The 16,122-nt window shown below is 29.6% G+C and overlaps 1 protein-coding gene across 1 annotated transcript; it reads right to left on the bottom strand.

Moving 5' to 3' along the window:
- Window positions 1-8,133: 8,133 nt before the first annotated feature.
- On the bottom strand, window positions 8,134-16,053 carry LOC135131430 (medium-chain specific acyl-CoA dehydrogenase, mitochondrial-like). The gene is made up of 6 exons (XM_064059181.1): window positions 15,892-16,053; window positions 15,677-15,844; window positions 15,525-15,625; window positions 15,389-15,469; window positions 8,646-9,026; window positions 8,134-8,592 (listed from the first exon to the last, which is right to left on the bottom strand). Exons 1-6 carry the CDS (start codon window positions 15,995-15,997, stop codon window positions 8,170-8,172), a joined length of 1,260 nt encoding a protein of 419 aa, XP_063915251.1. The 5' UTR covers window positions 15,998-16,053; the 3' UTR covers window positions 8,134-8,169.
- Between the last annotated feature and the right edge of the window lie 69 nt (window positions 16,054-16,122).

Genomic DNA, 16,122 nt, shown 5'->3' with positions numbered 1-16,122 from the left:
TCCAGACATTGAAAAATTGAAAAATTCCACAATTGTAAAACCGAAAAATTGAAAAGTGAGGAGAAATTAGAAATTAAAAAATCGACAAATCCAAAAATCAAAAATTAGAAAATCGAAAAGTTGAAAATTGTAAAACAGAAACTGTTCGAAACAAATGAAAATTGGAAAAATCGAACAAGTTGAAAAATCGAATACCAAAGAATCGAAAAAATGCAAATTTATTAAAACAGAAACTGAAAATATCGGGTAAATGAGAAAACTAAAAACAACAAAATTGTAAAGTTAAAAATCGAAATATGAAAAATCTAAAATCGCAAAAGCACAACATTGAAAAATTAAAATCGGAACAATTGAAAAATCAGAAATTGAAATATCAATAAATCTGAACATTGAAAAATTGGAAAATCGAAGAAATGTAAAATCGAAATTAAAAAAATATCGAAAAATTCCCCAACTCTAAAATTGAAAAATTAAAAAATTGAGGAGAGGAAATTAGGAATCAAAAATTCGACAAGCCGAAAATCAAAAATTTAAAAACAGAAAAAGTGCAGAATTGTAAAACAGAAAGTGAAACCACTGAAAATTGAAAAATTGGATAATTGAAAAATCGAAACATCGAAAAATAGAAAAATCGAAAAGTTAAAAAAAGATGGAAAATCGAAAATTTTAAAAATCCCGAAAATTGAAAAATTTAAATATGGAAAAACCGAAAACTCGAGAAATCAAAAATCTACAATTTCAAAAATTGAAAAATTAAAATATCGAAAAGATGAAAAATTTGGAAATCGAAATATAAAACAGCCAAAAATAGAAAAATCTAAAGTTTAAAAAACGAAAAACTGAAAATCGGGAAATCCAGAAGTCGAAAAATCGTAAGCTTATAAAATAAAAAAATTGGAAAATCAAAATCCTGAGAAATTGAAAAATTGTAGAATCGAAGAAGTGAAAAATCGAAACTTTGGGAAGAAATGGGAAAATATAAAAAAAGGATTACTTCAGAAATCGGAAAACTGAAAATTTAGACACGTCAAAATTTGAAAAATTCAAAAATTGAAAAATCGAAATATTTAGAAATCGTAAAATTGAAGAGGATAAAAACTGAGAAATTGTATCATTGAAACACCGGAAAATTAAAAAATCGAAAAATAAAAAAATTGTAAAACAGAAACGGAAAAAATGAGGAAATTGAAAAATTAGATAACTGAAAAAATGAAAACCTGAAAAAGCCAAAAACTACAAAATTCTAAAATTGAAAAATCGACAATCGCATAATCAAAAATTGAGTAATTAATAAATCCAGACATTGAAAAATTGAAAAAGTGCAAACTAAATACTAAAAAAAGTCTAATAATTGAAAAATCGAAAAATTCCACAATTGTAAAACCGAAAAATTGAAAACTGAGGAGAAATTAGGAATTAAAAAATTGACAAATCCAAAAATCAAAAATTAGAAAATCGAAAAAGTGGAAAATTGTAAAACAGAAACTGAAACAAATGAAAATTGGAAAAATCGAACAAGTTGAAAAATCGGATACCAAAGAATCGAAAAAATGCAAATTTATTAAAACAGAAATTGAAAATATCGGGAAATTGAGAAAACTAAAAACAACAAAATCGTAAAGTTAAAAATCGAAAAAATCGCAAAATGAAAAATCTAAAATTGCAAAAGCACAACATTGAAAAATTAAAATCGGAACAATCGAAAAATCAGAAATTGAAATATCAATAAATCTGAACATTGAAAAATTGAAAAATCGAAGAAATGTAAAATCGAAATTAAAAAAAAATCGAAAAATTCCTCGACTCTACAATTGAAAAATTAAAAAATTGAGGAGAAGAAATTAGGAATTAAAAATTCGACAAGTCGAAAATCAAAAATTTAAAAACAAACAAAGTGCAAAATTGTAAAACAGAAAGTGAAACAACTGAAAATTGAAAAATTGGATCATTGAAAAATCGAAACATCGAAAAATTGAAAAATCGAAAAGTTAAAAAAAGATGGAAAATCGAAAATTTTTAAAATCCCGAAAATTGAAAAATTTAAATATGGAAGAACCGAAAACTCGAGAAAGCAAAAATCGACAATTTCAAAAATTGAAAAATTAAAATATCGAGAAGTTGAAAAATTGAGAAATCAAAATATAAAACAGCCAAAAATATAAAAATCTAAATTTTAAAAACGAAAAACTGAAAATCGGGAAATCCAGAAGTCGAAAAATCGTAAGCTTATAAAATCGAAAAATTGAAAAATCAAAATCCTGAGAAATTGAAAAATTGAAGAATCGAAGAAGTGAAAAATCGAAACTTTGGAAAGAAATGGGAAAATATAAAAAGATTACTTCAGAAATCGGAAAACTGAAAATTTAGAAACGTCAAAATTTGAAAAATTCAAAACTTGAAAAATCGAAATATTTAGAAATCGTAAAATTGAAGAGGATAAAAATTGAAAAATTGTATCATTTAAACACCGGAAAATTGAAAAATCGAAAAACAAAAAAATTGTAAACAGAAACGTAAAAAATGGGGAAATTGAAAAATTAGATAACAAAAAAATGAAAACCTGAAAAAGCTAAAAACTACAAAATTCTAAAATTGAAAAATCGACAATCGCATAATCAAAAATTCAGTAATTAATAAATCCAGACATTAACAAATTGAAAAAGTGCAAACTAAATACTAAAAACATTGGTCTAAAGAGTTTAGGCAGTACTTCCCTCGCTGTCGGAAACTTGACGCCTGCATGGCTATTGTGTTTTTTTCTCATTACATTTTTGTAGTGGGAATTTAAAAAAAATTGCGATGACGTCATCAACATTTTTGCAAGGACACGTATATCAGTTGGGATAGATGTAGTGTAATAATAATAATAATAATAATAATAATAATAATAATAATAATAGGACTTTATTAAATAATAATAGGCGAAGTCTAGCCATAGGCTATTCCACTTAACCTTAGATTTACAAGAAAATAAAACTAACCAAACAGTTTGTACAGAAAAACGGATTAAATATCTAGACAGGAGTCAGCTAGGTAATGATCAAATTAAACAATTTAAACTAATTAAATCTAAATTAAATTAAATTAAATTAAATAATCCATAATTAGAAACTAAATTTATACAAATAATAATAATAATAATAATAACAAAAAGTTAACAACAAGCAAGAGAACCACAATAATAAACTTAAACCTAAGTATTAATCAAGCATTTTTTAATTTTTTTCCTAAAACAATTGATGGAAGAACTTGAATTAAACTCTAATAAAAATTTATTGTAAACTTTGATAATATTGTACGTGAAAGATCTCTGAAAGATAGATGTATAATGCTTTGGCATTGACAGTTCTTTAAGATTCCTTAATGGGAGACTTGAGTTTAACATACTTTTTCTTGTATGAAATTTACAACGCAAGTAGGGCGGAGAGTTAGAGGAAAATAACTTGAAAGCAAAGATAGATAGGTGATACTGAAACAATTTGTCAATTTTCATCCAACCAAGCTCACAGATTTTCTGAGACACATGATCAAATTTCCTCAAACCAAAAATGAAACGACAACAATTATTTTGGATTTTTTGAAGACGGTATTTATCAATACTGTCAAGACATGGGTAATATATTACTAGGCAATAATTTATATATGACAAGACAAGAGACTCACATAATTTCTTCCTCAATTTAAAATTGAGTAATACTAAGAATAAAATTATTGTATTCCCAAATTTTCGGGAAAATGAATTGGGTCGTTTTGAATATTGATTTTTTATAATCAATAAAATAACGAAACAATTTACTCACGTATACGGCAACTGAAAATCGTTTATGTATAAACATTCTTAATTTAAGATGACAAGCGTAACAGCATACGTGAAAGTCAAACAGAGAAACTGTAAACAAAACGACCATCGGTTTTATTGCTTCGACTTCCGCTTATTATATAAAACATTGGGTTTTATTTTAATTCTTGACGGTGAAATTCACAATTGGTTGATTATAAACATGTCTATTTCACATTCGCGGAACCAAGTGATCGCATAAAACAAATGCAGGTCTGTAATGTTAAAGTCGATGTAAATAAGCGATGCTACCCTTATGTTTCAACCGAGTTTTTCCTTTAACAAATTTTGTGTCTACCAAATTGGGTTGGTTGGGGTGTAATACTAATAATAAGTGTTGCCTTTAATTTAATCAATAAAATAAATTGACTTCATTAATTTTTTTGAACCACCTCTTAAGAAAATCTAAAAAATATGAATGCAATGATAAATCACAAGTACAAACTCATCATATTTTTTGCATTTTAGATAGGATTTATTCAGCAAAATTTAAGGGTGACGTCATCAATTTTTTTAGGAGGGATGAACAAATACATTTTGAACAAAAGTTTACCATGCTTATAATAACATTAAAATATTCCCAAGATTTCAAAGCATTCGGTTTTGTAATTCCTGATTAAATCGATAAAATAAATTCACGCCTTCATTAATTTTTTTGAGTCACCCTGCATATGCAAATCCAAAAATATGAATGGAATGATAAATCACAAGTACAGACTCATCATATTTTGTACATTTTAGATACGATTTATTCGGCAAACTTTTGAGCTGACGTCATCAGTTTTTTGTAGAAGATAACCAAATATATTTTGACTAAAAATTTATTATGCTCTTTATAACCTTAAAACATCTGCAAGATTTCAAAGCATTCGGTTTTGTAGTTCCTGATTAAATCAATAAAATAAATTTACGCATTCATTAATTTTTTTGAGTCACCCTGTATATGCAAATCGAAAAAATTTGAATGGAATGATAAATCACAAGAAGAGACTCACCATATTTTGTACATTTTAGATAGGATTTATTCAGCAAAATTTTGTGGTGACGTCATAAATTTTTTAGGGGGGACGACCAAATACATTTTGATCAAAAATTTACCATGCTTATGATAATTTTAAAATATCTTCAAGATTTCTAAGCATTCGGTTTTGTAGTTCCTGAGTAAATCAGTAAAATAAATTTACGCTTTCATTTATTTTCTTGAATCACCCTGTATACGCAAATCCAAAAAATATGAATGGAGTGATAGATCACAAGTACAGACTCATCATATTTTGTACATTTTAGATATGATTTATTCCACAAACTTTTGAGCTGACGTCATCAAGTTTTTGGAGGGGGTAAGCAAATATTTTTTGACTAAAGATTTATGATGCTCTTTATAGCCTTAAAACATCTGCAACATTTCAAAGCATTCTGGTTAGCAGATTAAAAATTAAATTTCAAAATGTTGTTTTATAATTTTGATTTTTTTTCCAAAAATCTGGACGTTTCGGGTGAAAAGTCGATTCGGAGTTGTAAACTACATGTGTAGGACTATGTTATTTTATACAATTGAAAACCCATTTACTATGTACAATTTTGAAGTGACGTCATCGCATTAGTGGTGGGGATGATTCGACAAATTTTGGTTAGCGTTTTACCATCTACATGATATTCTTAATATAAGTACAAAATTTCACAACAATCGGTCGAGTACTTTCGGAGATTATCTGTCTAATAAAAATCCGGGGGCAGACGGACAGAGGGACAGACGGACGGACAGACGGACGGGCGGACAGACGGACGGACAGACGGACAGACGGACAGACAGACGGAAATGGGAGACCTATTTCTTCGTCTTCTAGGGGTCATGAAAGATCGAGAAAACGTAAAAGTAGAGAGTCGGCCGACGGACTCGATTACAATTCTTCCTTTGCTTACGCTCGGGAAGTAAAAAGTCGAATAATTGTAAAATCGAAAAATTGCACAATTGTAAAACCGAAAAATTGAAAACTGAGGAGAAATTAGAAATTAAAAAATCGACAAATCCAAAAATCAAAAATTAGAAAATCGAAAAAGTGGAAAATAGTAAAACAGAAACTGAAACAAATGAAAATTGGAAAAATCGAACAAGTTGAAAAATCGAATACCAAAGAATCGAAAAAATGCAAATTTATTAAAACAGAAACTGAAAATATCGGGAAATTGAGAAAACTAAAAACAACAAAATTGTAAAGTTAAAAATCGAAAAAATCGAAAAATGAAAAATCAAAAATTGCAAAAGCACAACATTGAAAAATTGGAAAATCGAAGAAATGTAAAATCGAAATTAAAAAAAAATCGAAAATTTCCCAACTCTACAATTGAAAAATTAAAAAATTGGGGAGAAGAAATCAGGAATTAAAAATTCGACAAGTCGAAAATCAAAAATTTAAAAACAGAAAAAGTGCAGAATTGTAAAACATAAAGTGAAAGAACTGAAAATTGAAAAATTGGATCATTGAAAAATCGAAACATCAAAAAATTAGAAAATCGAAAAGTTAAAAAAAGATGGAAAATCGAAAATTTTAAAAATCCCGAAAATTGAAAAATTTAAATATGGAAGAACCGAAAACTCGAGAAATCAAAAATCTACAATTTCAAAAATTGAAAAATTAAAATATCGAAAAGTTGAAAAATTGAGAAATCGAAATATAAAACAGCCAAAAATAGAAAAATCTAAAGTTTAAAAAACGAAAAACTGAAAATCGGGAAATCCAGAAGTCGAAAGCTTATGAAATCGAAAAATTGAAAAATCAAAATCCTGAGAAATAGAAAAATTGAAACATCAAAAACCTGAAAAATCGAAAAATTGAAGAATCGAAGAAGTGAAAAATCGAAACTTTGGTAAGAAATGGGAAAATATAAAAAGATTACTTCAGAAATCGGAAAACTGAAAATTTAGAAACGTCAAAATTTAAAAAATTCAAAAAATGAAAAATCGAAATATTTAGAAATCGTAAAATTAAAGAGGATAAAAATTGAGAAATTGTATCATTGAAACATCGGAAAATTGAAAAATCAAAAAATTGTAAAACAAACGGAAAAATGGGGAAACTGAAAAATTAGATAACTGAAAAAATGAAAACCTGAAAAAGCCAAAAACTACAAAATTCTAAAATTGAAAAATCGACAATCGCATAATCAAAAATTGAGTAATTAATAAATCCAGACATTGAAAAATTGAAAAAGTGCAAAATAAATACTAAAAAAAGTCGAAAAATTCCACAATTGTAAAACCGAAAAATTGAAAACTGAGTTGAAAAATTAAAAAATTGAGGAGAAGAAATTAGGAATTAAAAATTCGACAAGTCGAAAATCAAAAATTTAAAAACAGAAAAAGTGCACAATCGTAAAACAGAAAGTGAAACAACTGAAAATTGAAAAATTGGATCATTGAAAAATCGAAACATCGAAAAATTGGAAAATCGAAAATTTAAAAAAAAGAATGAAAATCGAAAATTTTAAAAATCCCGAAAATTGAAAAATTTAAATATCGAACAGTTGAAAAATTGAGAAATCGAAATATAAAACAGCCAAAAATATAAAAATCTAAAGTTTAAAAAACGAAAAACTGAAAATCGGGAAATCCAGTAGTCGAAAAATCGTAAGCTTATAAAATAAAAAAATTAAAAAATCAAAATCCTGAGAAATTGAAAAATTGAAAATATAGAAACGTCAAAATTTGAAAAATTCAAAAATTGAAAAATCGAAATATTTAGAAATCGTAAGAGGATAAAAATTGAGAAATTGTATCATTGAAAGATCGGAAAATTGAAAAATCCGAAAAACAAAAAAATGGAGAAACCGAAAAAGGAACGTTTTCATTTTTTCTGTATCTTATATCTGGAACCAATTTTGTACACGACGACTGGGGACCCTTAAAGGTTCATACTAAAACAACATAATACAGTAGATAAAGGTTCCTTAATACTTGTATGGTATTCTTTCTGGGTTTCGTTGAAATCTACAAGAGTTTCAATTTAGGCGCCAAACGAATGCAGGAACCGATAGTAAATAACCTCAATGAATTCTGCAAACTCATTTAAGTTTATCAGTAGTGTTAATGGACGTTGGACTCTGAGTTTCAGGTTAGGTGAACTGAGTCATGTTTGTAAACACTGCTAACCTTGAACTAACACTACCATATCCCATATACATACCGGATGAACATCGCCATTTAGAAGACTTCTCAGAATGGGGACAAAATTTGACTCCTCAATAACAGAAAGAGACAATTCCACTCTAACCAAACTACCCCAAAGAAAACAGACTTCAACAACATCACGTTTATTAAAAATCAACAATCATCAAGCTAGTCGTTTCGTCGCATCGATAATACTCCTCGAAATCACCAACTTCTGGATCTGGGTGGTACCTTCGTAGATCTGGAAAATCTTGGCGTCCCTCATCAGCTTCTCCACCGGGTACTCGCTGTTAAAGCCCGCCCCGCCGAAAACTTGGACGGCATCCGTCGCGTTTTTGTTGGCAACGTCGGCGGCGTAGGCCTTCGCAATCGAAGCGTTGTAGCTATTCCTCGAGCCCGAATCCGCCTCCCAGGCTGCTCGCATCCACGCCAACCTCGCCGTCTCCACACCGATGGCCATATCAGCGAGGATAAACGCGACGGCTTGGTGGTGCGCGATAGGTACCCCGAAGGTTTTGCGTTCCAGAGAGTACTTTGCGGCTTCGTCTAGAGCTCTTTGGGCAAGACCTGTGGCACTACAAGCGACCTGTAACCATTTTAGTAACACGACTGTGATAATGTAGGGAATGAAGGTAGTACCGGAGGTCGCGTCTTGTCAAAGGCACCCATGGCAATCTTGAACCCGGCTCCTTCACCTAGAAGAACGTTTTCTTTGGGGACGCGCACGTCCTCGAAGGTTACTCCGCGCGTGTCGGATGCCCTTTGCCCCATGTTTATTTCCTTGCGACCAGGGGTAACACCAGGTGTGTCCCTTTCGACGATAAAGCCAGTGAAAGCTTTACTAGCGGGAGCTTTAGGGTCGGGATTTGTCCGCGCTAGTACGAAGTACCAATTGGCCACACCGCCATTCGTAATCCACATTTTCTGTCCATTGAGGACCCACTCGTCGCCTTTTTTCTCAGCACGGGTTTTCACTCCGTTCACGTCGGACCCAGTGCCGGGTTCGGTCACACAGTACGCCTGCAAAGATGATTTTAGTACGTCGTAGGTACAATCGCACACAAATGTTTTGAGCCTATGGGCGGATCGTTTTTGCCTGCCCTCACCGAAGAAGGCGGTCCAAATCCTTCAAGGGCAGAATTTGTAGGTAGGCTCAAACTACAACGAAATTCACATTTTACCCTATAAAATTTTATTGACAATAACGGGACGGACAGTAGTTATATATACATTTGGTAAGAAATTTTTAAGGCTCACACCAGTTCTCTGGAATTTGTCGGAGAAGATTTAGCAGGCAGTTGTTCCCATAAAATAATGGTCACTTTCGTTCGTGAGTAACGATGGTCCGGACATGAATTATTTTGCTTTCTAACATCTTTCGACCAATTGTTCCGTATACAAAATTTCATCACTTTTTCAAATAAAATACTCTTAAAAAAAACGATATTGTCGTTGAGTGACATGTAACTGGCATAATAATAAAAACGTGCCATTTTTGTTAACTGATATTTTTTTCATAAATGTCGCAAATTTATTAAATTTGTCTAATCATCCCCACCAATAATGTGATGACGTCACTTCAAATTCATGCATAGTAAGTGGGTTTCAAATTGTATACAGTAGCATAGTCCTACACATGTAATTTTTGACTCCGAGTTGAGTTTTTATCCCAAACGTCCAGATTTTTGGAAAAAAAATCAAAATTATAAAACAATATTTTGCAATTTAATTTTGAATTTGCAAAATCGAATACTTTGAAATATGGCAGATGTTTTAAAGTCATGATAAACATGATACATTTTTAATTAAAATATATTTGCTTATCCCCTCTAAAAAATTCATGACGTCACCTCAAAATTTTGCAGAATATATCTTAAATGTATAAAATATGATGAGTTTTTATACTTGTGATTTATCACTGCATTAATATTTTTTAGATTTGGTTATACAGGGTGTCTCAAAAAAGTTAATGACTGAGTCAATTTATTTTATTGAAGAAATCAAGAATAGCAAAACTGAATACTTTGAAATATTGTAGATGTTTTGAAGTTTTTGTAAGCATGGTAACTTTTTCGAAAATTTGATTAATCAAATATGCGCAAAATCAAAAATCGGAAAAACTGAAATTCACTAATGCAAAAAACAGAAAATCGAAAAATACAAATCGTAAAAATCGAAAATCTAAAAATGGCTAATCAAAAAATCGAAAATTCAATGAATCAAATACCTAGGTCGATCGAAAAGTGGAAATTACAAACCTCAAAAATCGAAAAATCGAAAATTGAAAAACGGGAAAACCAAAAAATCGAAAAGTCAAAAGTTTGTAATATTGAAAATTAAAAAAATCAAAAACAAGAATAAAAAAAATCGGAAATTAAAATAATCAAAATATGTAAAGTAAAAAAAATTGCAAAGCCTAAAAACTGAAACGAACAGAAAAATCGAAAAAGCAAAAAATTGGAAAAACAAAAATTCGAAAAATCTAAAATCGAAAAAGTGGAAAATCGAAAATCTGATTAAAGAAACTTGAAAATTCTGAAAATTGGAAAATCGAAAAGCAAAAATCGGGAAGTAACAAAATTGAAGTCTAACAGTTGAGAAAAGAAAAATTGAAAAACCGAAAATTCTAAAAATCGACGATGGACAAATTGAAAATCGCAAAATTTAAATTGAAAAATTGAACATAGAAAAATCCATGAATTGAAAAATCGAAAATTCGACTACTCAAATTTTCTAAAAATCGAAAGTCTGAAAACTGAAAATCGAAAATTCTGAAAAGCGGAAAATAGAATATCGAAAAATTTAAAAGAAAGAAAATTGAAGTCTAAAAACCGAAGAATAGAAAAATTAAAAATCAAAAATTCTAAAAATCAAAACGGAAAAATTCAAAGGTTTAAAAAGAAAATCGAAAAATCAAAAATCTGAAAATTGAAACTCGAAAATTTGGAAAATCGAAAAGTAAAAAAATTGAAGTCTAAAAGCTGAAAAATGGAAAACTGAACAATCGAAAATTGGAAAATCAAATATCGAAAAATCGAAAAGCCGAAAAATCGAAAATTTGATAAATCAGATATGCGAAAAACAGAAAATCTGAAAATGCAAAACTGGAAAATCAAAAATCTAAAAATGGAAAAACCAAAAATCGAAAATTCAATTAATCTAATACGTAGGTCGATCGAAAAACTGGAAATTCACAAATCTGAAAAATCGAAAATTTGCAAGATTGAAAAACCGAGAATTGAAAAATCAAAAAACCGAAAAATGGAAAAATCAAAAATCGAAAAATAGGAAAGCCGAAAATTCGAAAATTAATAATGTTGAAAACTCTAAAAGTCGACAATTCAAAAATCAAAAAACTGGAAAGTAAAATAATCGAAAAATCGAAAAGTAAACAAATTGCAAAGCCTAAAAACTGACGAACAGAAAAATCGAAAAATCGAAAAATCATAAAACTGAAAAATCCAAAATTCTAATCATCGAAAGTCTGAAAACTGAAAATCAAAAATTCTGAAAAGCGGAAAATAGAATATCTAAAAAGAAAGAAAATTGAAGTCTAAAAACCGAAGAGTGGAAAAATTAAAAATCAAAAAATCGAAAAATCAAAACCGAAAAATTCAAAGATTTAAAAAGAAAATCGAAAAATCAAAAATCTGAAAATTGAAACTCGAAAATTTGGAAAATCGAAAAGTAAAAAAATTGAAGTCTAAAAGCTGAAAAATGGAAAACTGAACAATCGAAAATTCGAAAATCAAATATCGAAAAATCGGAAAGCCGAAAAATCGAAAATTTGATAAATCAAATATGCGAAAAACAGAAAATCTGAAAATGCAAAACTGGAAAATCAAAAATCTAAAAATGGAAAAACCGAAAATCGAAAATTCAATGAATCTAATACGTAGGTCGATCGAAAAACTGGAAATTCACAAGTCTGAAAAATCGAAAATTTGCAAGATTGAAAAACCGAGAATTGAAAAATCAAAAAACCAAAAAATGAAAAAATCAAAAATCGAAAAATAGGAAAACCGAAAATTCGAAAATTAATAATGTTGAAAACTCTAAAAGTCGACAATTCAAAAATCAAAAAACTGGAAAGTAAAATAATCGAAAAATCGAAAAGTAAACAAATTGCAAAGCCTAAAAACTGACGAACAGAAAAATCGAAAAATCGTAAAATCAAAAAGTGGAAAATCGAAAACCGGAAATTGAAAAATCGAAGATTGGAAAATCGAAAAATCGAAAATCGGAATATCGAGAATCGACAAATTAAAAAACCGATAAATCGAAAAATTAAAAAATCGGAAATCGAAAAATGAAAAAAAAAACGAAAATTCAAAAATCGAATAATCCGAAACTAAAATAATAGAAAAGTGGAAAAGTAAAAATTGCAGTCTCAAAACTGACGAACAGAAAAATCGAAAAATCAAAAAAAATCGAAAAATATCTAAACATGGAAAATCGAAAAATCCAAAATCGGAAAATGGAAAAACCAAAATATCTAAAATCGAAAAAGTGGAAAATGGAAAATCTGAGTAAAAAAACTTGAAAATTCTGAAAATTGGAAAATCGAAAACCAAAAAATCGGAAAGTAACAAAATTGAAGTCTAACAGTTGAGAATGGAAAAATTGAAAACCCGAAAATTCTAAAAATCGACGATGGACAAATTGAAAATCGCAAAATTTAAATTGAAAAATTGAACATGGAAAAATCGATGAATTGAAAAATCGAAAATTCGACTACTCAAATTTTCTAAAAATCGAAAAATCATAAAACTGAAAAATCCAAAATTCTAATCATCGAAAGTCTGAAGACTGAAAATCAAAAATTCTGAAAAGCGGAAAATAGAATATCTAAAAAGAAAGAAAATTGAAGTCTAAAAACCGAAGAGTGGAAAAATTAAAAATCAAAAATTCGAAAAATCAAAACCGAAAAATTCAAAGATTTAAAAAGAAAACATCAAAAATCTGAAAATTGAAACTCGAAAATTTGGAAAATCGAAAAGTAAAAAAATTGAAGTCTAAAAGCTGAAAAATGGAAAACTGAACAATCGAAAATTCGAAAATCAAATATCGAAAAATCGGAAAGCCGAAAAATCGAAAATTTGATAAATCAAATATGCGAAAAACAGAAAATCTGAAAATGCAAAACTGGAAAATCAAAAATTTAAAAATGGAAAAACCGAAAATCGAAAATTCAATGAATCTAATACGTAGGTCGATCGAAAAACTGGAAATTCACAAATCTGAAAAATCGAAAATTTGCAAGATTGAAAAACCGAGAATTGAAAAATCAAAAATCGAAAAATAGGAAAACCGAAAATTCGCAAATTAATGTTGAAAACTCTAAAAGTCGACAATTCAAAAATCAAAAAACTGGAAAGTAAAATAATCGAAAAATCGAAAAGTAAACAAATTGCAAAGCCTAAAAACTGACGAACAGAAAAATCGAAAAATCGTAAAATCAAAAAGTGGAAAATCGAAAACCGGAAATTGAAAAATCGAAGATTGGAAAATCGAAAAATCGAAAATCGGAATATCGAGAATCGACAAATTAAAAAACCGATAAATCGAAAAATTAAAAAATCGGAAATCGGAAAATGAAAAAAAAACGAAAATTCAAAAATCGAATAATCCGAAACTAAAATAATAGAAAAGTGGAAAAGTAAAAATTGCAAAGTCTCAAAACTGACGAACAGAAAAATCGAAAAATATCTAAAAATGGAAAATCGAAAAATCGAAAATCGGAAAACGGACAAACCGAAAAATCGAAAACTCGAAAAATCGATGAAACAAATACTCGAAAAAGCGAAACGTAAAAAAATTGCAAGGCCTAAAAATTGAAAAATCAAAAAATCGGAAAAATGAAAATCCAAAAAACGACGATCGAAAAAAAATAAAAAAATCGAAAAGTGGAAAATCGGAAAGTAACAAAATTGAAATCTAAAAGCTGAAGAAGGGAAAATTCTAAAAAGCAACAATCGAAAAAAGCAAAATTAAAAATTGAAAATTTGAAAAATGGAAAATCGAAAACTCGAATATCGAGATTTTGAAAAATCGTAAAAATGATAATCGAAAAATCGAAATGCTCAAAAATCGAAAATTCGATTAATCAATATTCTAAAAATCGAAAAAACGGACACAAATCCACAAATCTGAAAAATCGAAAATCGAAATATGAAAAATTAAAAAACCGAAAAATTGAAAAATCCCAAATCGAAAAATGGAAAAACCGAAAATTCAAAAACCAAACTGTCGGAAAGTAAAATAATCGAAAAATGGAAAAATAAAACAAATTGCAGAACCATAAAAACTGAAACAAACAGAAAAATCGAAAAACCACAAAAATCAGAAAATGGAAAATCGAATAATCGAAAGTTGAAAAATCGAAGGTCGAAAAATAAAACAACCGAAAAATCGAAAAATTTAATGATTAATGGAAAATCGAAAAATCGAGAATAGAACAATTAAAAAACCGGAAAATTGAAAAATCGGAAATCGAAGAATTAAAAACGTAAAATCGAGAATTCAAAAATCAAAAAAATCGGAAAGTAAAATATAATCGAAAAATGCAAAAAAATTGCAGTCTAAAAACTGACGAACAGAAAAATAAAAAAAAAATTGAAAGAATGGCAAATCAAAAAATCGAAACATCGAAAAATCAAAAAAACGAAAAATTAAAAAATCGAAAAACGAAAAAACTGAAAACTCGAAAATTCAAAATACCGCAAATTTGAAAAATCAGAAAATTGGAATGTAATAAAATCGAAAAGTTGATAGAAAAATGGAAACTGAAAAATCTAATTCGATGAAACTGTTGGTCGAAAAAACGAAAAATCGAAAATCGAAGTGACCTTTTTTTGAGACAGGCTGTATAAGTAAATCAAAAAAATATTACTGCAATGATAAATCACAGGTATAGACTCATCATATCAAATTTTACGATGACGTAATGCATTTTTTGGCGAAGATAAGCAAATACATTTTGATCGTGGCTTTGAAAGTATTCTTCGACTTTCGTTCCATTTCAAAATTTACTCTTTGTATATTTCAGTGGTCACAACGAGTTCACTAACTACGCTGAAGTATGCGAATATTAAATTTGTCACCGAAAAGATAAAAATCACAAGCATAGACTCATCATGTTCTGAACATTTTAGATAGGGTATTTATAAAATTAAAACTAATTCAGAGTAAGTATTTATAAAATTAAAATTAATTCAGGGTAAGAATTTCGTCAGCACGTAAATTTCGTTGTAGTTTGAGCCTACCTACAAATTCTGCCCTTGGACGATTTGGACCGCCCTTCGGTGACGACCGGCAAAAATGATCCGCCCATAGGCTCAAAACATTTGCGTGCGATTGTACACGAAATGGGAAACGAATACAGCATGGAGGGGCTCTTCCACCAAGCGCCCTAGGTACTTCTTTTGTTGTTCTTTGGTACCGGCAAGGATCACCGGGCTTTGCTACAAAACATTGCCGTCTAGACTCGATTGATAAGACTGTTTTGAAAATAAATACCCCTAGACCTGACGAATTGATGGCACTTGATATCCCGGTGCACCCCCATGACAGTTCTTCCAAGATGAGACAACTGTTAAAAACGTTTTCTTCTAGACCCCCTGCAACCACAAATCATGACCTGAAAACTCATTTCTTTGTGAAAGTCGTACCGCAGTGTTTGGGAATGTGTAAATTATTCAGTCCCAAAGTCCAAGCTTTCTTGACGATTTCGTGTGGAAACTCGTTGGTCTTGTCGTAGTGAGCCGCCACCGGCGCGATTTCCTCCCTTGCAAACTTGCGCGCGACTGCTTGGTACTCCTTCTGGGTATCATTCAACTCTGGAAGAAATTTAACAATCGTCTACCAACCAAAGTAAAGGTCTTACCAAAGTTGTACCCGTTTTGATGGGTGGTACTACGCACACAAGAAACGGACAGTGCGCGTCGTCCTAGAGTGGTACTCGTGGTACATACAGTCTTCAAGAAAGCCATTTTTGACACTGTTTGCGCTTTACAAAACAACAACTACAACCATTATTTAATAGCAATAGATAAGATAACAAAAATGACTGCGCTGATTTTTTGTACTTTGACCATTCGTGAGTCAAGGTTCAATT

The sequence above is a fragment of the Zophobas morio genome, unplaced genomic scaffold, assembly GCF_036711695.1.
Source record: "Zophobas morio isolate AGI-343-1 ecotype UQ-CSIRO unplaced genomic scaffold, CSIRO_AGI_Zmor_V1 ptg000020l, whole genome shotgun sequence".
NCBI classification, from domain to species: Eukaryota; Metazoa; Arthropoda; class Insecta; order Coleoptera; family Tenebrionidae; genus Zophobas; species Zophobas morio.
This window is presented reverse-complemented; position numbering and strand designations above follow the sequence as displayed.

What these genes read in the sequence shown, in the direction of transcription:
- LOC135131430 (XM_064059181.1), bottom strand. Translation starts at nt 15,997, where the DNA reads ATGGCTTTCTTGAAGACTGTATGTACCACGAGTACCACTCTAGGACGA. An exon ending in TCAATTCGTCAGGTCTAGGG is followed by an intron (nt 15,470 to 15,524) that starts GTATTTATTTTC and finishes AATGTTTTGTAG; the next exon opens with CAAAGCCCGGTGATCCTTGC. An exon ending in TTGACAAGACGCGACCTCCG is followed by an intron (nt 8,593 to 8,645) that starts GTACTACCTTCA and finishes AAATGGTTACAG; the next exon opens with GTCGCTTGTAGTGCCACAGG.